Source organism: Parasteatoda tepidariorum, chromosome 8 (assembly GCF_043381705.1).
Source record: "Parasteatoda tepidariorum isolate YZ-2023 chromosome 8, CAS_Ptep_4.0, whole genome shotgun sequence".
Lineage (NCBI taxonomy): Eukaryota > Metazoa > Arthropoda > Arachnida > Araneae > Theridiidae > Parasteatoda > Parasteatoda tepidariorum.
Genome location: NC_092211.1, coordinates 53572103 through 53593249, shown reverse-complemented (window position 1 = coordinate 53593249; position 21147 = coordinate 53572103). Strand labels below are relative to the sequence as shown.

General features: G+C 30.9%; 2 protein-coding genes across 2 annotated transcripts in view; one reads left to right on the top strand and one right to left on the bottom strand.

Annotated features, from left to right (window-relative positions):
* LOC107450720 (enhancer of rudimentary homolog) overlaps window positions 1-1660 on the top strand; it is a gene marked incomplete in the record, with an annotated part of 7955 nt that extends 6295 nt beyond the window's left edge. The window contains 1 exon segment of the mRNA XM_043042053.2: window positions 1070-1660. Within this exon segment, the coding sequence (XP_042897987.1) occupies window positions 1070-1169 (100 nt within the window).
* Window positions 1420-21147, bottom strand: part of LOC107450719 (uncharacterized) — a 34484-nt gene continuing 14756 nt past the window's right edge. Inside the window, exons 9-17 of the mRNA XM_071184004.1 lie at window positions 20130-20206; window positions 20001-20046; window positions 18643-18731; window positions 16708-16792; window positions 16146-16240; window positions 14140-14194; window positions 6918-7075; window positions 5400-5514; window positions 1420-3939 (exon numbers count right to left, since the gene is read on the bottom strand). Coding sequence (XP_071040105.1) covers window positions 3836-3939; window positions 5400-5514; window positions 6918-7075; window positions 14140-14194; window positions 16146-16240; window positions 16708-16792; window positions 18643-18731; window positions 20001-20046; window positions 20130-20206 — 824 coding nt within the window. The 3' untranslated portion in view covers window positions 1420-3835. The remainder of the gene's footprint in view (window positions 3940-5399; window positions 5515-6917; window positions 7076-14139; window positions 14195-16145; window positions 16241-16707; window positions 16793-18642; window positions 18732-20000; window positions 20047-20129; window positions 20207-21147) is intronic.

Genomic DNA, 21147 nt, shown 5'->3' with positions numbered 1-21147 from the left:
TGTAAGTTTGATATTATTGCTGCGACTGAATTCAAGTATAAAACTTCCAGTATTTTTTATTTAAAATGACTGGAAGTATGAATTTTATTTTGCAATTTTTTTTGTAAATATTGTTTTTTATGTATATACTTCAGAACTTCGTTTTCAACAGTTAAGCTTAAAAACGCAGTTTATTTTATTTTTTTATAAGGGAGAGCCAGATACATAATAAGTTTATTTTCAAGATTAATATTCATATTTTATCTGAAAATAGTTATTCTAATCATCAACTCGAGAAAGAAAAACATATCTGAAAAATTTCAGTTGTTTCCCCAGGTCTTTCAAAGGTATGTGTAAAATTTTAAATATATTTTTAGTGAACTAAGAAATATTGAGATAAAGGAAAAAAACCTCGTTTGAATTTTTTTTTAAATTTTTCAATTCAAACTGTAGCCTTTTTTCCTTGGAAAATTGTAGTTATACATTTGATAATTATAATTGTGATTAGTGATAAAAATAAACTTATATACAATTATTCATTTTAACTATGCAAAGAAGGGTAAGATATTTGCCCTTTTTATAAAATACAATGTCCTTTTTTGAACTTGCTGCCCTTTTTTTTAAAAGTATAGTGCCCTTTTCAATTTTTAGCACCCTGCCCTTTTTTTAGTCTAGAATGAACCCTGAATTTAGCAATATGTTTTTTTAGTTATATGCTTTATTTTTTCATGTATTTAACTCATTTCTTCCTCTTAATTTTGTATGAGAAGTTACTAACTAAAATTTATAAAATGATAAGAAGAGTTGATAAATACAAAGAACAATTTGGTTCGATAATTGTGAAGGAGATTAATAAAACATAATGTAAGTGTCATTGTAATATGGGGTCTTTCTAAAGAGTATAAACTGTATTGTACATTTAAAACAGGGATGCACAATCATTTTTGAATAATGAGCCTCAAATACTGAAAATATATTGTGCTGAGGGCTAACATTAACAAGAAGTATATTTGTAATTATTCTGTCTATAGTATTGTTTTAAATGGAAGAAAATATTTTCAACTACTTATTATAAGAATTTTCATTTTAGATTTCAGAAGTCCACTATGACCTATGCTCCCTACAATAAGGACTGGATCAAAGAAAAAATATATATCCTTCTAAGACGACAAGCTACGAAAACACAGTAATCTTACGTAAATAATTTTTCATCCTGTTTTTATATGCTTATGTGGTACATTGTCAAAATTATTTATGCTTTATTTCTTGGTATAATTGGAATACCATTTAATTATTGTTCATTTCCAAATTTGATTTTTTTTTAAAAATATATAATTAGATTTAATAATAATCTCAGTTCTTAAAGTTGTTTTTATTAAAAAATATCTGAAAAAATTCATTGCTGCTTATTATATAGTTTTTATTAAATTGTTTTAATGGTTCTTTTTTTTTTCTTTCATTAATTTGCATTAAAATAAACTGTTCAGTTATCAGTTCATCAAATTAATCATCATTTAGTTGAGTATTAACAAGCACTGGCTGTGTATGTGTCATTGTAGTATTGTATATCTTGTTTCTTTTTGTGGCATCTTGTTTTCGTTCATGCAAAACATGAAATTGTACAAAATTGTATTAAACCTTTCTTTGTAAAATGTTAATAAAAATTACTTTCTTACCCGTTTCCATGTTTTTAGGTTTGTAATTTTTTATAATGTCAGGGATGAGATTTTTACGCTTTTTAGCGGATTTCCGCTTTTTTCACTTTTATCTCTTAAATCTCAGCTTTTTTTTTATCAAAAATTCAGATTTTCTAAAAATTTCATTTTTTTTATAAGTATTCCGCTTTTTCAGAAAATTCACTCATTTTCAAAGATAAACAGAAAATTCAAACTACATAGCTACCAATCCTTTCTCCTTTTTACTTATTTTATTAGCTATTTTCTCCCCTTTTACTCGCAGTAGATAAGATTTTCCGAATTTTTTACCTGCCCTCCAATAGATTGATCCGATTTTTGTAGTTCAAACGACGCTGCTTAAGACAAGCCTTTTAGAGGTCCCAAGCCTGGAATCTGCTAATATCTCAATTCTTATTCACGCGATTTTAATATCAGACATAGCTTTTCATATTTGCGTGTTGCGATTCTCATTCACACGATTTGAATATTGTACGTTTCGATTCTAATTTACGAGATTTAAAAATCCGATATTGTGATTCGTATTTACGTTTTTTTAAAAACCTATGTAGCAATTCGTATTCACGCAAGTTTAAAATTCAATTTGTTGATTTGCTCATGCGGTTTATAATATTAAACATTGATTTTCGTATTTATACGTGCTTTTAAAATAAGGCATTGGGATTCGCATTCACGCATTCTAAAAGTTATTCATCATAGTTCTTATTTATGCAATCTAAAAGTTACGCATCATGATTCGTATTTACGCTATCTAAAAATTATGAATCTTGATTTGTATTTATGCGTTTTAAAAATTCTACATCCCAGTTTGTATTTTCTCATTTTCATAATCGTACATCTAGTTTCATATTCATGTGATTTCAAAATCCATAATTGTTATTCATATTCACGCAATTTTAAGATCAACTATCGCGATTCTTGTAGGAAATAAATTTTTTTAAAATTATTTACTATAAAGGTGACTGTTTTTCTAATGACGATTATTAGTATATGTAAGTGTTACAACATCAGAGAAACTGGAAGGGAATATATTCAAAACTTACATTCTGTGCTTGCAAAGAAGAAAAAATAGGATTTGTCACAAGATGTTTGAAGATGGACTAACGACTAAATATAGCAAACATAAAAGATATAGCAAACAAAAGCAATCACTTAAAAAGGGATTTAATTAAAAAAAAATTTTTGGGGAAAAAGAGTTAATTAACTCATCATCAAAATTTTATTTATAATTGCTGTTATTTATGCTATAAAATGCAAAATTCTTATCAAATAAAAAACAATTATCTAAACAGTTGCTGATTGTCATGTAATTTTTCAAACTAAAATAGCAATTTTTGTATGTTAAGGAGTTACTATATATTTCTACTTCACTGTTATTGATATGTTTCAGAGGGCTCTAGTTAGATTAGACTATAATATGAACATAATGATTCGGTCCATTGTTAAAGTTTTTTTTCCCAATATAATTTAAAAAGTAATATTACTGATATATTTGCTATAAATCACATAACAGTATTTATTAAAAGAAATGAAATATTAATGTATATTCTCAGTAGTTTTAATTTGCTAAACCAGGTAGTTTTTCAAGTAATAATTGTCTCTTATGTGAACTGAGGAAAAATATAATTTCCAGCTTTATTTTTTCAATTGGTAATTTTTTTTTCACTAAATGTTAAGTATCAATGTAATCGTTTTTATAATAATAGATTAGTACACAATTGTATGTCAACACATTATTTATTACCTTAAACTGTCTGGAATTTATTATTAAAGGGTTGCGCTTGCGTAAAATTTACTATCGTGGAAATTCGGCTTTTTTGCGTTTTGGCTAATCTCGTTCCTGTAATGTGTTGTAGTTTAAAAAAGAATAATAGAAAGAAAAAATACAGAATTCTAAGGTATCCTAGGTCATGGTTTTTAATAGTTGCTGTTTAAAATTTATTTGAATATATCCAAACTTTTATTTGCATTTGTTAGTCTAGTTCATCACCACTTTAATGGATGTGGACTTCATCAAAAGTCTATTTCATCTTCTTTTTTTTTATGTATTAAGAACTGTGTAATGTTTTTATGGACATAAAGAAATTTACAAAAGTTATAAATAACAAAAATACAATTTTATTGACTATTCAAATACAATACTGCTCATTTTTAATTCAAAGCTATTCCTTTCCATGATGTTTATCATTAAGTCTTCTTGGAGTAAACTTTTTACAGCCTTTTGTGCAGTAGCTACTTTCACGATCAATATGAAATGTTAGATCAACTGAAATGTTAGAAAACATTTTTACAGATTTAATTATTTGCAAATATTGTAAGTTAAAGTATATCATTTTATCTTCTGTTATTAGTAATTTTATTTAAAAGTATCAAGTGGGAGATAAGAGCAAAAGTTTTCTTAAAACATATTTTACTACTGTTGTAAGATAAAGCTAAAGTATTTATGTGTGCTCATTAAGCCATTATGATTAATTTGGATATTTTTTAAATGTGATAACATTTAGTTAGAGAGGAATCCAGATATTCATATAAAAAGTAAAGGATTTTTTATCCAACTATCTAAGTTATCATATAATGCCCTGATTATATTCCCTTTATTGGTTTATTATATTGAGATACCTAGTTTTATTTATATGTATTTCATTTCATTTTACATAGAAGATTTATTTAGTTACTTATTTTAACTACTACTTATTTGATTACTTAAATCAATAATATCAAAAAGCCTTTATTTTTGAGTTATTGTACTTATTGTCAAGAATATTTCTTTAAGTTTTAAGTCTATTGGGTTGGAACTCTAGGAGAGAGCCTTTGGAAATTTTTATTTTTTAATATAAAATTTTTTTTAAATAATTTTTTACTATATAATTTTTTTAAAATAATAAGATATGCTTCTATTATTAAAGTTGGTTTGCATGATTTCTCCAACTAATGTACATATCTTATTGAAATTTTGCATTTTTTAAAATTTAATTAACAAGTTTTTTTTTCAGTGCAGCTTATTTTATTGGTGTAAATTTAAAATTTTTTTTTCCAAACAAAATTGTTTGGGAACGGAAATCAGTTCGCAATTATAACATTTTTAAATGAAAATTGTCAAATTTTTTTCTCTCTTAGATGATAAAAAATTGAATTTGTTATTGTATTAAAAAAAAAAGAAAGAGGAAAGGTTCCTGTTTTTGTTTTTGCCCTCTAAAATCCTCTCAACTCCTTTAAAACATTTATATGTTGCATGATGAAGAAAAACATTTCTGTTATGGTTTCAATCGACGTTATGATGTATAAACGCAGATTTGGCAATTAATTTATAACGGTCATAAGAAATATAAACACGAAAATAATTTTAAAAAATCTTGTAAGGCTGTTGTGTAATTTTGATCCTGATCGAGAGATCCTTACTTGAAATGATACTATCTCCCGATTTGCACACTATGTTGAACTGTAATTGTATATAAATATACACAATTTCTGTTGATTCTCCTTTAATTACAACTTAAAAGCAAAGGCGTGAACTCTACACCAATAAAATAACTATCAGCTACAGTGATGATAAAATTAAGTCTTTCCTTGGTTTATTATCATGCCTGGCAGTGCGAATATTCTAATTTGATATTTTGCCTGCTCTTAATCTTTTGAGTATTTAGTCCCTTTTTTAAAGCGGGGGTGAGATTTCTTTTCAAAATTCTAGAGATAGACTAATCACATAAAAAAATGGCTGAAACTTACGAGCGTCATTAGCATCTGTTTCATTTGCAGTCCTTTGTACTTGATGGATGATTGCATCCATGTGGTAGGCTTTTTCATGAAAATCACTTTGAATGTTTTTTTCATCACGGTACTCCTAAAAAATAAAATTCATGGTGATTTTAACTGCTTATGGATTGCCATATGCGTGGGCAATTTAAGCTTTTATGCTCTGGTCTTATTGTAAGATATAAACATTTACCTTTATTTTCTAAACCAAACAGAGATCCTTTTTTAAATCAGTTAATGAACTTATCAGTAGTAAACAATGCAAGCGGCAAAAATTAAAAATTGATTTTTGTCTTCGCAATTTTGTATGATAAAATATACCAAATATACATATTGCAATAAAAAATATTTTTTAAAAATCAACCTTTTTTTTTAATCAGTTACCTGAAATTCTAATTTGGGATTCACAATACTAGAAAGGAAAAGAAAAACCTTGAATAATTCAGTTCGCCTTAATCTACATATTGGGTTGTTTGGAAAGTAACTTCGCACCTAATCGTATATTATAATTCATATCCTTTCGTCGATGACTTAAATTACATTGTATTGCAACTGGCTTCATGTCTTGAGGAGCACAATCATTACATATTTTGACATCTTGTGTGATGTAGCAATGCTTGCTTGTGGAAAAGTTTGATCCTACGAAGTAGTTTTGGATTGGTGTTATTCTAAAGTGTAAAATACTGTTCCAACAAGAAAAAAAATCTGTGTATGGGGAAGAAGAATTTGCAGTATACCAGTGCCCAAATTGGTTTGCTAAATTTCGATTACAATTCACCACCCCAGTAGCCCTAAGCTGAATAAAGGCTCTAATTGATGCGAATAACAACTCGAGAGATCGCTGAGAATTAAATTTTTAAAATTCGACCATTCATGATCCTTCGAAAAGGTTTAGTTTAATCCCAAAGGTTAACATGTAGGTTCCTTATGTTCTAACCGAAAGAAATTTGAGTCTCGTTTACGTCTGCTACTTGCTTCTCAAATGTTAATAAAATTATCCATTTTTGAAGCGCGTAATCTCTGGGGACAAGAAATTGGTTGTCTACAAATATATTCCAGTGTCTTCTAATTTCTTTAGATGGTAAAATCTTAACTGCTAATAAAGAGGCCAAAATTTCACCTTGATTAATTTTTGCCAGTAAAAACAAAAATTTTATGCGCGTGGAAGCTTGAGATGGCAAAAAGTGTTGAATCAGAATGAACAATATATGATTCAATAAAATATTTATTTACAATAAGAAAATCCTTTAATCGCTTTCTTAACGAACTTCCTTCTTCTATGACTCTCCACACGCTAATGGTGAAAGCCTGCGAAGTGTTGCCATAAGTAGAGAGTTCTGCTCTACGCCACCTGTTCGTTCGCCAATTTTAAAATTATATCAATTTGCAAACGAGAATAAGGTTTGGAGTATGACTGATTGAGTAATGCCGTCTAGGAGGCCTTTCTTTTACTTTTAAAAAAAATTGGAAAATATAAATTTGGGTACTTACTTTGAAGTTTTTCTTCATCGCCTCTTTAAATTTTAGATTTATCCTGTTCAAGAACTCTAAATCATCACTCTCGCCATCTTTGTCAATTTTTTCGAATGTATTCTTTCGAAAGTCGGTGAAGTGCTTTTTGAATAGTTTTTGCATAAGACCACTGCTATCTTTTAAAAGAAAACGAACAAGTAAAGAGAAATGTAGGACAACAATGATAGGACATATGAGCACATCTTTTGTTCAAATTATTTTTATTTTGTGTAAGCATCTCTATGAAAGTTTTGATAAACACAATATAAAGTCCCGGACCTATGCACAATGACTCGGTCGTGCATTAGTCCACACCACACATTAACCTTTGGGGAATCCCTTTGTGTTTCACGGTATTCGTGGGGGTCTACAGATAGGCACACATTATGGCTATTAACAATGCCAGAAACATGAAAGGATGTTTCGTCGGAGAACATTATGCGCTTCAGAAAATCAGCGTCATCTTCTATCCTTCCTACCATATCTGTTGCAAACGCCATCCTCCTAGGATGAAATAACCAGGGATGGGCAAACTACGGCCCGCGGGCCAACTGTGGCCCGACGGAAGATTTTATCCGGCACGCGGACAGAATTTTAACTTTTTACTTTCTCTGTTTTTGCTCTACAAAAAATAAATTAATTAAAATAGTTAGCATTAACAGCTTCACTTGATAAAATGTTGAAAGCAAAAGTCCCTTATAGAATAGCCGTAGATTAGCTCCAACTAGTATTTGTCTTTCTCGAGGAGCAGACATATGGAATCTAATATGGGTGAATTGTACTTCACATGAGGCTTACTACGCATTTTAAGTTCCAACGAGCGGATTTTTCTTCCGGCGTGAGTTCTAACATAATTTACTGCGTATGGAAAGGCTGCACACATGCAACGTCATTGTAAATAATGGTGAAATTATTAAATGTATGAAATGGCTACTGCCTTTTTGAGTTATTTGTAAACATTTTTAATCCCAAAATGGCAACTAAAATTTTTAATTTTTAAAAGAATTTTTATTTTAGAAGTTTTTACTCGGCTCACCAAACTTTTTTTTCTAGATTTTTGGCCCACGACCAAAAAAATTTGCCCATCCCTGTCCTAGGCCTATCGTTCGGTTCCAAACCTTGAACAATTTGAACTTTGTATGCATGCAGTCTTAATTGTTTCTTAATAACCTTGTACCCCGTCGAAATTGGCATATCCAATTCTCTTGTTGCTGATCTTACAGATCTTCTAGGATTGTCTAAAAATGTCTGCCTGACACGCTCAACGTCAAAATCACTTGTGCAGGGACGTCCGGGTCAAGGGTCATGAAACTTTTTGAGTCTATCTAACCATTTATGTTATTAATTTTAATCTATCTTTATCATTTTATGAGTTATTAAACATCAAAATGGGTCCGGGACTTTATAAACACCCTGTATATCCCATCTGTAGACTGAACGGATTTTTTTCTCTTTGATTAAACTTTGAATAATTATCTTTTTACTTATTTTTTTTTAAATTTTAGAATGGATTTTCCTGTAACCTGTTAAATGAAAATTTTATTAAAGAGCTATTATTTGGCGATTTATTATAAATCGAGCCAAGTGTAATAAAAAAGAATACTCTTAATTCATAAATTGTTTGGCGAAAGATTAAACATGGTGATTTATAAATTTATAACAATCCTTTAACGGACTAGAATTTTTATGTTCATGTTAAATAAGTTTAAAAAAAAATCTGTTTATAAAATTAGACTTCCACTACATGTCTAATAGAAAGTTAACTGTTAATTTTTAATTTCAAAAGGTTTAGAATTTAGAAAGGTAAAGAATTTAGCTTAATTCAATAGTTAGGAAATATGCAGTGACTATAAGGCATGGCAAAGGTTTAAAGTGTTTTTTTGGTGTTTTTCCAGATAGGTTTTTAAAGTTATTGTAATATCCACTAGATGTTTACAGAAAACCAAACAGAAACCTATTTTTAGGTAGCCAATACAGGGCCGTCTTAATAGCAAGCAGGGCCCCCGGGCACTGAAATGTTTTGGGCCCCTATTACATTTCATACTGTTTAAAATAGAACTAAAAAACTTCACATGCAGAAAGTTAAGTATTTTTAAGATATGCAATTATTTTAACAAAGTTAAACACATTTTTATAGCCCCAAAAACTCAATGCACATGAAATAAAGCATTTTTAAACTAGGCATAATTTTTCTTAAAAAAAAAATGAAATGCTAACAAATCCTCAAATAGTAAGTAATTTTCAAAACGAAGAAGCTAATTAAAATAAGTAAATTAAAAAGCATTTATTTTGTAACCGTCGCTGAACAGCCGATCCAATTTTTGGGTTTACCAATGTTAAATTCCGCAGCCTTGTAATTTTGAACCCAATACAGAAGACGAGGGAACTCCTGGATCAGTTCCCCCCAGAGGTATGACTTGTTATGGGAACATGGAGGAGTTTGTGACTCGACAGACTTAACGTGCATCCATTTACTACACGGGGAGTTTTCGGCCTGCGGAGATCGAACCCACGAACATACCCATACGATACATGGGCCCAATGCCCTTCCAAGCAGACTATCCCGGCCAAGGGTTAAGCAAGTTTTTCATTTTTTATTATCATTGAACAGCCGACCCAATTTTTGGGTTTACGACTTCTAATGTTCAACTCTGTAGCCTTTTACTTTTGAACTCAATATAGAAAACAAAGGAGTTCTTGTATCAAGTATCGGGAGAAATTTTGCATTCGTGGAGTACTTTTTCAGTGGAACTAACCCGCTTTTACATTACATGGAGATGAAGACCACGAGTGCCTCCCACGGTTAGTCTGACGGCAAAGGGACTCTAACCCATGATCCGCCTGCCACTGAGGATATTTCACGTCAGCACAGTGGTCTGTGCAAGCCGGATGCAGATTCGTATCGACCAGCCGTCATTGAATTCGAACCTGGTTCATATCATGGGAGGCCAAACGCTCTACGCCCTGAGCCATTGCGGCTAGGGCAGGCCCGGACTGGCCAGTAGGCAGACCGGGCAAATGCCCGGTGGGCCGAACCAGCAGCGCAGTTGTTTTTTTATACATTGCATGAATTTCAAGTAATATTGCGCAAATATTAATAATATTAAATAACATATATATGATATATGTAGTAATAATATTGTTTTAATGTACAGGGTGATTCAGAGCATGCGTGCCACCCATTTTCTTCGAGAATGGAGCAAATAATCGATTTGAAATAAAAAATCTAACAACTAAATCGACCCCAAGGAATTCAATAGTGATATTGTTAATTCCGGGAAGTATCCTGCCTGAATCACCCTGTATTTTATAACTTAATATTGAATTAGTTCCTGGAGATACTGTTAGATGTCGTTGTTGACACATGATACAATCAAATAAATAAATAAATGTCCGACTGGGAGTCTTTAGTGCTGTGTAAGATTCTCTTTCTTTATTATTTCCAGTATTGCACAAACGTGAACTTTTATTTTATCCAGTAGAATTTTCTACAATGTGTGACTCTTCACTAAACTTTTAATCTAATGTATTATTTGTTTTTATGTGNACCTCGATTTAAGGTTTTTATATCGAAGGTTGTTTTCCAAAGTTTTGCACTAGGGTAATGTGCGTAGAATAGAGCAGATTGCCACAGATCTCGCTTTAAGGTTAGAAGATTTACACGTCGTAAGACGCATAACCAACCTTTTTAGGTTTACATTAAAAGGTTTTTGCTGAGTGAAAATAAACCATATTTTGCTATTTGGGATTTATTTAAAAAATTATATAATACAAAGTTGTTTATTCTTAGTAATTTTTTTTTTAAAAAGTAAGATTCTTAAGGGCCCCCTGAGTGCCTGGGGCCCCTGGGCACTGCCCGGGTGTGCCCATGCGTAAAGACGGAACTGAGCCAATAAGATCATACTGTCTTTTACACTAACATCTAGTGTACATTACAAGAACTTTAAAAACCTATCTGGAAAAAATACAAAAGATAAATTTGATGTGAACCTCTGTCATGCCATTACAGTCATTACGTACTTCTTAACTATTTGTATCAAAAATATAATATCTACCCAAAAAGATTGTTCTGAGCAATTGGAAAATGTGGCTTATCATTCTATAGTACTATATTCCTTCAAATACGCATAAAAAATGAATTAAAAAATTGAACAGAATTATAAAATAAATGAATATCAGATGAGTAAATAAATAATTTACTCATAAACAGTGGCAGATTTAGACACTTGAGGACCCTTGGAAATTAGCAATATGCATCCTTTCCTCTATTTTATTGGCTGTATTATCATATTCCAAAGTACTCTAAGTGAACAAAAGTCGCTGAACATTTTCTGGCATTTTTCAAATTTCTAAAATTAGTGAACAATGCAGGACGTATTGCACTATGACTTTCGGTATGCTAACATAATGTGAAAGTTTTCGATAAAAAATTGTGACGATTTTTGAGGAACCAAGAATATATTTTTCGAAATAACCTTAGAAATAGCTATTAGCCTGTAACTTCTATGCATGTTTATATTTTTCCATACAATATTAAAGGATATGGGTAAAATAATAGATTGAATTCTATTTTTGCTTCGATTATGATTTTATCAGAGTGCCAAAATTTATTAAAGTGAAGATATGATCCTTGTGAGAAATTCACCAATAATGCTCTCCGCAAGAAAAAGATAGGGCAATGTCGTGGTTTAAATCTGTAATGCATCGAATGACAAGAATTAGGCGATCCCCGCCCCGGTTATTTTCGCTATCGAACCCCACTATAGCAACACAATCATTCTGTGTTTTTTGACGATACACAGATTGTTAAATCAAGTCAAATAGTTATCAATTACAAGATTCAAAACGATTTTATTTCAGTAACACAGATTTGGTTTCACAAATGTACTTAACTTCTTAGTCTTGTGAAATAAAATTTAAACCTAATTATTTTGCTCGGTTACCATTCAACTTCATCTACAATTTTACTACTTTTAATTCCCATTTAATATTTGGTTATTATAAAATGCTGGTTAAATATTTTTTGACAAATAAATTATGTATTATTACCGTCGTTGAACAAATGACTAAATTTTGGGTTAGTACTACCAATGTTTAACTCCGTAGCTTTGTAATTTTGAACCCAATCCAGAAGACAAGGGAACTCCTGTATAACTATAGGGAGAAATATGCGGTCGTGATTTTTATTTGAACTAACCAGCGTCTGCGTTACATGGAGAGGAAAACTACGAGAACCTCCCACGGTTAGTATGAAGGCAAAGGGATTCTAGCCCATGATCCGTCTACCACTGAGGATATTTAAAGTCAGCACTGTGGTCGGTGCGAGCCCAGTGTGATATTCGTATTGATCAGCCATTGCTGGGATTCGAACCCAGTTCGCCTCATTCGAAGGCGAACGGTCTACCCCTTGAGCCACCACGGCTCAAAAAGAAATTATATCGTAATATTTACTACGAGAAATTAATTCCTTATATTTCTCAACAATTTTAAATAATTATTTTGTAATGATTATTTTAATTGCATATGCTTTTAAAAGAATAAATATTTTACTGATAAACAATGCTGTTATAGAGATGTCTAAGCTGGTGTCATTTCACTTACTTGTCCACTAGAAGTTGGTGATCAATTAATTACAGATCTAATCAACAGGAATACGCGTTTCTATTGGGTTAGGAATACGAATCGTCTAATAGGAATAGTGCAAACGGAAATCGATTAAATGATAGTGCAATACTGATCTAGTCCAGCTTCTGATTTGAATATCTCTAACTTTTATTAGTTTTATGCTGATGGCAACCAAAAGAAACACTGTAAAACTGAGTTATATAATGTGATTTATTTGTCCAGTACGAATGAACGAAGCGGTAATTTTTTTCTTTAAAATTTTTATGTATATCGAAACCATTTTTTCTATGTATGGTTCATGCAACAGTTTCATATTGTAACACATCTTTAAATTTATTTTCTCGATTTTGGTTAATCATTTTTGCAACATACTAATAATATTATAGAGCTATAACCATATGTAGAGCGGCACTGCAGGAGGATTTTTGTCTTAATAATAAAATCACGTGAGTAGTGAGCGGTTCGTTGGGGAAATTTTCTACTTTCCGTTTCTCCTTGTTATTTCAATGGAAGAAAATCGATGTACGAATTTTAACGATAAAAAAAAATCTTAAAATGTTGTCTTTTGCTGTAGTACATTTGGATGTAAAGAATAATTTGTTAAAGGAAAGTCGTTTACGTTTCACTGAAAAGTAATTTTATCACTTTCTGGAATTACAATTACATTATTTACTATATAAATGAACTTATGAGCTTAATGTACTTGCATCTTTTCCATAAAACATCACACTAATCTCCATTTATTGCATTTTATTCATTCATTAAAATTTACACCATTTAAACTATTTATTAGTAAATATATGAGAAAACAATTTAACCATAAAGAAATGATTATATAGAATTACTCTATCTATAATATAATTATTATTTTTTTAAAATTTTACTTCTAAAAAGATCTATGCAAAGTTTTGGCGATATTTTTGTTTCTTATTTCCTGTTTCGTTTATTTACAGTGTATCTTTTTACTCTCTATAATGCTTTTTGAAAGAATAAATTATTCAATATTTTGTAATTTCAAAAGCTTGCTTCGAGTTTAATTTATATAATACATTTTTTCAGAAGGAAAAGCTGCCCTGAAAGATTATTACAGCACTATTTGATAAATTAGGTGGGAAGTTTTACACTTAATTATTTGTTCTTCAATAAATTCGCCAGCTCTTTATTATACACATTTTTTTCGACTCCTATTGACATGTCTAAAATCATTTCTCACCAGAAAAGAGAATTCATTTTTTTTCTGGCACTGTCCACCTTTCTCCGACAAAATTGGCGAAGGAGAAGTGTCACGTGACAGAAAGGACTATGAAGTTCAGGGTAAAGATAAATAGAGAAATATAACAGTTCGCTTGCTCTACTTCTATTACAGCTCTATGAGTAAAGCGGGTAACTGCTCTCAACAAAAATGCTGTCTTATTGACATCTTAATTTATTATTAACTAACCGTCCTTTGTGGCTAGCTGCTTTAACATTTATAAGAAAGAAAAAGTCTAAAGAAAACGTTTTTCATAAAAGCAATATTGTCATTTTGAACTTGTGCAAGCATTTCAAGTGGAAATTTAAAAAATAGGAAACTTACTGGAATGAGCATTGGTCATAAATTTGTCGGGAGAAAAATCGAAGTTGCCTAGCTCCTGAAAATGGAAAGAGTTTTATTATCTTCATATTATTTAATTATTTACTTGTGTCCTATATAGATTAAAAAAATATGAAGCTTTTGTTTGTTTTAAAATTCGTTTCACTGAACTGGTATATTGTTAATTTCTGTTTTATAGCCAAATTTACCCGTCCAGTCTCTTCAATAAGAAAAAAAAATAGAAAGAATGAAGGGAATTAGAAAAATTTGGCGTTATTACTAATATTAAGTGTTTGGTTTTACCTCTAAAAATATGAGTCTTTTTTGTTATTGTTGGGAAAGCAAAAGAAAAAAAAAATCATAATAATATCAGTAAATTCCGTTATAGTAGATAATTTTTCATAAACATAAAATTGTTTACCAACTCAGTTGATTTATGTTGTTTCATTATTGATCTAAGAATCTAACATAAAAAAATCTATTTCCTTGCCTTTTGTAACTATGTTTATAATTAAATTATCCTTTTCACACAACATTGGCTTAATGAAATGTTTTTTTGCCATATACATATAAATATACTGATTTTGATGCCGCTAAAAAAAGTCACGCACTTTATTTTTCAATGAATAAGAACAAACGAAACAATCACTACAATAAATGACGATAGATGGCGATGTTCTAGAGTGAAATTCAGAAACACAACTTTATAAAGCTCATGTGTTTTCTACCTGTCGACCGGGACTAGTGGCGTGGTCTTGTAATCCAGCTGCTTGGAGGTCTAGGCTGTAGGACGGCTTGAGGTTGGGAGTTCTGTCCTCCGCTCTTCTATGTTGATCAGGCGTCCGCGTTAAGCACGATGTCGATATGGTGGAAACGGAGGAGTCCGGAGTTACCAGGTCGTCTAAGGCGGAGCGAACCGGCCCAGGCCGGAAACGGAGCAGGCAAAAGCTCCCGCATCGTGCAGTAATGGGATTGCGCTTGTGAATAGAGATTGGTTGGCAGCCCAGTCAATACAGTCGGACACAGTCTTTTTTTTTTTAAGCAAATTTTTAGATTATTATTTTTATAATTAAATTTAAAAAAAAATGTAATTCATCATTAAATTACTCAAATGTATAAATTTTCATTAATAAGAGAAATGTTATAGGTATGTAAATATATGTATATAAATATATGTATATAAATATATGTATGTAAATATAACATAGAAATTTCGGGGATGGCAGCGTTACTTATTAATGTATAGTGAATAAACACAGCATGAAACACTGGTGTCTTTTTCTGTTTAGAGGTAAAGTCTTTCAATCGCGGCTCACTTCCTGCCTGCGTTAAAAGTAATTTGAGCTTATTTGCAGTTAGATCTAAGAGAAATAGTTTATCATTGAAATTTCTTTGATTTTCAAAATCAATTTTAAAAAAAATTGTGATCCCCTTTCGATCACAGGTAATTGTCGAATTTTTTTTACCCTCTTTATTTGTGATATTCACCTGAATTAGTATTGAAAATGATCCAGTTTGAACTGTAAGAACGTATAGCACAGAATAGAGAAGAACAGCACAAAGGTACATGCAGATTAATGACGGAATTTCAACCGCTGTGTCTACGCTATACAGAAAGTTTGACGGAATAGCGATGCCGCTATGCCAGGAAGACCCTCCAGAAAGTTCTGGAAGGATTTAGTTTGGGCCAACTACTGGAATGGTGTATATCATATTATAGATTATAAATGGGTTCGCTTAAGGGAACAGATACGAATAACTCGCAAGTTTAAATCAAAACTAAAAATAAAGCTAAAAGTAAAAGTACTAATTAATTAATATTGGCATCATTAAGAGAAAAAAAAAATAAGTCAACATTACACCGGTGCCTTTGTAAAAAGCTTTCAACGAACCTTGATTTAACATTTTGTTAGGCTATTATTTAAAATAAAGCGCACACAAATATGCAAGAGCTCATAACAATACAAAAATCATTTGGAAATACAGAACTGATTGACAGATATACTTACGAGTCCAAATAAATCCTCTTTACCAGGTGTATGCGTAAAGATTGAATTAGGATTTGTTAAAACGTATTGCACAGCTCTATAAAAATCGATGTTAACTGAAAACATAGAAAGAATAAGTACAGTGCGCAAAATAGATGAACATTTTATAGACATAGAACTGACCTATACAGCTGCAACTGAGCACAGTTGTTCCCAAGGAAAGCCGGGACATGGCACAAGCACTCGCTGCGAAGCAAGCGTCACCTATTTTTGCACGCAACAAAACGGCCCTATTTTAAAAAAACAACCCTGGTATGTCGTAGGCTAATTAAATAATCAGGATCTTTGCAAACCGCTGACATTTTGCGAAGTCACTAGTATTTTCAGATCCGTTGAAAATTTAAGACACATTGTAGTATCTCACTTGTATATACGTAATTAATTAAATGAAAATACTGGAGACTTTACTTCTAAGTCTGGCTAATTGTTCTGTATGCAAAATGTTACCGACATTAGCAAGGAGCCGGATATTTTAATTAGCCTCCGATATGTGTTATCTAGTTTTTTAAGAAGAATTACTTACCTTTATTTTTAGTTGAAGAGGAGGGTTTAATCCACGCTTTTAGGAAATCACAAAGACTGTTGCGGACATTACGTATTGCCTTTTCCTGTAATAGTTATGAAAAAAATATGTATTTATTTCTAACTGGAGTGTAATAGTTTGTGGTAGTTCAAAACAGTTTGAAGTAACTACATATAAATGTTAAGAGAAAGGAAAATTTTCAAAAATGCATTTAGAATCAGCGGCACAGAGACTTCATCCCCTTTCCCACCACGTTCCTTGAGCTTGAGGGGCAGTAGAGATCTTCTAAAATTTGGGAAAGTCTCAAAGACGAAATTGACTTAACCCTTTCACGACCAGTTTTTCTTTTTCAATAAAAATATAAATTACGACTTTAATATAGTTTGTCTACAGTAAGAACTCCCCTCTCCAAAATCCGAGGCCATCTGCTGCTATGAAAACAAGAATAGCGCATTTCAAAGAGGGTCACTCTAGGGTTAACATTATAGACCAAAGAAAAAGATTCCTTTTCTCTCGCAGCGACCCCACACCCCTATTTGAAATAGTTTTATCTTGTTACCATAGTCACTGCCCCGGGTCCATACGAATGGCTAGAGGAGTTCTTACTGTAGACAAACTATAGATCGAATTACGGGAAAATAACAATATTCTGACAAAATAAAAGAAATGAACTATTTGGACAATTGGGGGANGGGGGGGGGGGTATGCTGATATACATATGCATATCACTTGGTTTGGAATTGAAATACCTAACTAATATGATTATCAAAATAAAATTGTTGATCTCCCTAATGATCTCCTTTTAACTGATTTCTGTTTATTTAGAAAACTAAGTGTCTCTTGATTTTAGATGCCTCTCGTTCATGACTCGTCAAGTTTTTATTAAGTTTTTCTTCATTTTTTTTCTTGCTTACACATTAATTTGCAATCACTTGAAAATTTGAATCTTTTATTTGGCAGGGATTCAAAAATTATGTATTAAAGACGATTATTACGGAAAATTCCATGTGCGAAGTAGTTATAAAGCTAAACTGTTTTATTGCTTGTACTAGGTTTTGAAAATTATGCAGCCGACATGCCCGGGATATATAAAAGTATTTTTTACTATTGCATGCCCGTACTGACCGTAAATATGTGATCAGTTAGCGTAAAATACCAATTAAGCGCCCCTCATAATTTTAAAGAAAATAGATTATTCGTGCTTTTCAATGTTTATTCGTACAAAACAATTCCATCAAATGCTTCATTGTGAATAATATTTCGTTATCAATAATGCCTAATTGTTCTCTAACTTATTGCTTAAAACAATGTATTACTGTAGGTTATATTTATTTTATTCGATGGATTCATAAAACATTTATGTGTTTTCGTGTTGTTGTTTCTAATGCTATTTACCAAAACCAGCAAGCCTGTTTGGTGAAACCAAGCGAATTTAAGGCAGAGGGTGCGTTTTTTGTTTTTAGGTGGTGCCATCTATGGCCAAGAATATGACTTCTGCCACACACATGTCACTGCTAGTTTATAGGGCGGACCCATTCACACATTCATCCACAGATAGTTATTTTGACCTGAACCAGAGAACGATCAATCACCGATTCTATAGAGGTATTTATTATGGAAACTTGGAGGGCTTTGTGACCCGACAGATTTACCATGCACCAGTCATCATTTACTACAGGGAGAGTCTTCGACCGAATTCACGACCTCTTGGACATGGACACAACACCCATATGTTTCTGTTTATGTAATTACGAAAAAGATGTTTGGCTACGTTGAAGTTTCATCCAGTTATGTGTTTTGTAGACTGGACATGTAAATTTTGAAATTTTCGAGCCCTGAGTTATAATTTCTGTTAGAAATTTGACACATTATAATAGAAACATCAGAATACATTGTATAATTAACAATGAAATAAAAGAAGATTTGAATATATACCGTTCTTTCCCACCTAAAGCTTCCGTCTGCTTTTACAGGGTCTGAAGACTTTATTATTTCTTTTAAGGCTTTATTAACATCATTATCGGCTGTAAAATTCATTAAACGTTCTAATTAACAATTTTCAAATTTACAGTGCATGCTAATTTTTACATAATACGAAAGCAAAGCAAAACAGTGAATGGGTTTTAACACAATAATGCTAGTTATGATTTTTAAATAAATTATAAGTGTCATGATTTCAAGAATTTCAATCATAATGTAGGGTGTTTTATAATCACTGCTTTCAATATATATATTTTAAAAATGTGCTTAAAATTGAAGTAAAAAAAAAAGAACACATTTGGGATTGCAAATTACTATACAAGTGAGGAAAAAATAAAGTGATATCAAAATCTGTTGAGTGTAACGGAAGGCGAAATAAGAAACTTCAAAATTAGTTTGGCTTTCAACTCTTGTTTCATCTTGCAATCAAACAGGTTTTGAAGTTTTGTTGTCCCGTTCAATTTCGATGTTTTTTTCCTTATTCAGACATTAACTATCGAGCCCTTTTCGTGTTTCTTTTCGTACTTCATTTTTAAGAAGCATTATAAAAATGTATAATGAAGAGCAGTGCTTACTGAACACTCTGTATAATAATTTAGTGATAATAACTTAAGTTTAAACTACCTAAAAGGGATCTTACAACTTTTGAAATTACATAAATTAATTTTTAAACACTTCAAAAATAACTTCATTAAGCTGCTTAAAATAGGGGAAAAAGCCGACGCATGTCGACCTCTCTAACACTGCGCTCATTTTCAAAACAAGAAGCATATACATAGAGAGAGCAACAAAATAGATTTTCTAACAATATTGACATTAATCCTTCTTTTTATGCAACTTATTGAAATGTATCTTTCCGCATCAGTTTGAGATAATTCCTTTGAATTCATACACACTATACATCAGACTTCTGCAAAAATTTATCATCGAATTTTATGAGATGTATTTGAAAGTTAAAGAATGATAGATTAAGTTTTGTAAAATGTGTAGATCATTCAATAAAGTTATCTAAAATTTAGTTTCGGCAATGTTATGTTTGCGATTCTTGTACAATTTCGTAATTATCTGTGAAAATGAAACTAATTGAAGATTAAGGCCTTTTTGACGAGCTAAATATTTCTCCTTTCTTCAAATTTTAATTCAAGAACTTTAAATTTGTAGAATTAACAAGTTTCGATATTTAAGCAAAATTCTGTGTTCATGGAATTTATAATTTAGATACTTTGCACCTCCAGAACTGAGAGTTGTCAATTTTATTACCGAAATTTGGGGAGAAAAAAACTACTATAATTCTGACAAAAAAAATTATTTACCTTTAATATTTGGTTCTTCTCCAGGAGCATTGTTTTTGAAATACATCTGAAAATTGTAATTTATATAAAAAATTACGTAAAAATTATGAATATTTTATGTGTTTTATTCAGTGTAAAATAGTAACTTACAAAGATGTGATATGTTAAAGGTTCTCCATATCCCATTTCGAGACCAGGTTCTATTAAGAAAGCGTCTTTTCCATCATCTGAAATAAATCATTAAAATAATGATGCTTTTTCCCATCATCTTTGCAAAAGAATTCCATTTTTACAGCTTAGGAATCAACCGATGAGCTTTTAGGTACGTTGTCTTGAACAATGAAAACTAATGAATCGTTGCAAAAATTAATTTTTTCTTTCTATTTAGAATAACTTATTTTATTTAGAATAACTTATTCTATTAAAAAAGCATCCTTTCCATCATCTGAAGTAAACCATCAAAATAATGAGGTTTTTTCCCATCATCTTTGCAAAAGAATTCCATTTCTACAGCTTAGGAATCAACCGATGAACTTTTAGGTACGTTGCTTTGAACAATGAAAACTAATGAATCGTTGCAAAAATAATTTTTTTTCCTTCTATTTAGAATAACTTATTCTATTAAAAAAGCATCCTTTCCACAATCTGAAATAAACTATTAAAAGAGTGATGCTTTTTTCCATTATCTTTGCAAAAGAATTCCATTTCTACAGCTTAGGAATCAACCAATGAGCTTTTAGATATGTTGCTTTAAACAATAAATTAAAACTAATGAATCGTTGCAATAATTAATTTTTTTCTTTCTATCTAGAATAAATTATTCTATTAAAAATCATCCTTTCCATCATCTGAAATAAACAAGATTCAATATTTTTTTTAAGATAAGAAAAATACCAAACTCTCTGAATGAGCTATTAGTGACACTTCATTTAAATTGCAACTACCCACCATATTTTGAAAACCAAGATTACAAATCAGTTGATGAAAAATATTATTTATTCAAGAAAAAGATGCTTTAGTACTCGATTTTGTTTAATAATCACTGGATGTTTTAAACATAATCAACGTTTAAAAACTATAGTTAAAACAAAACGAAAGGAACCTGAAATTTTTCCCCACTATTAAGCAAAATCAATAACCAATATTATTAACAGATGACGCTGCTGTC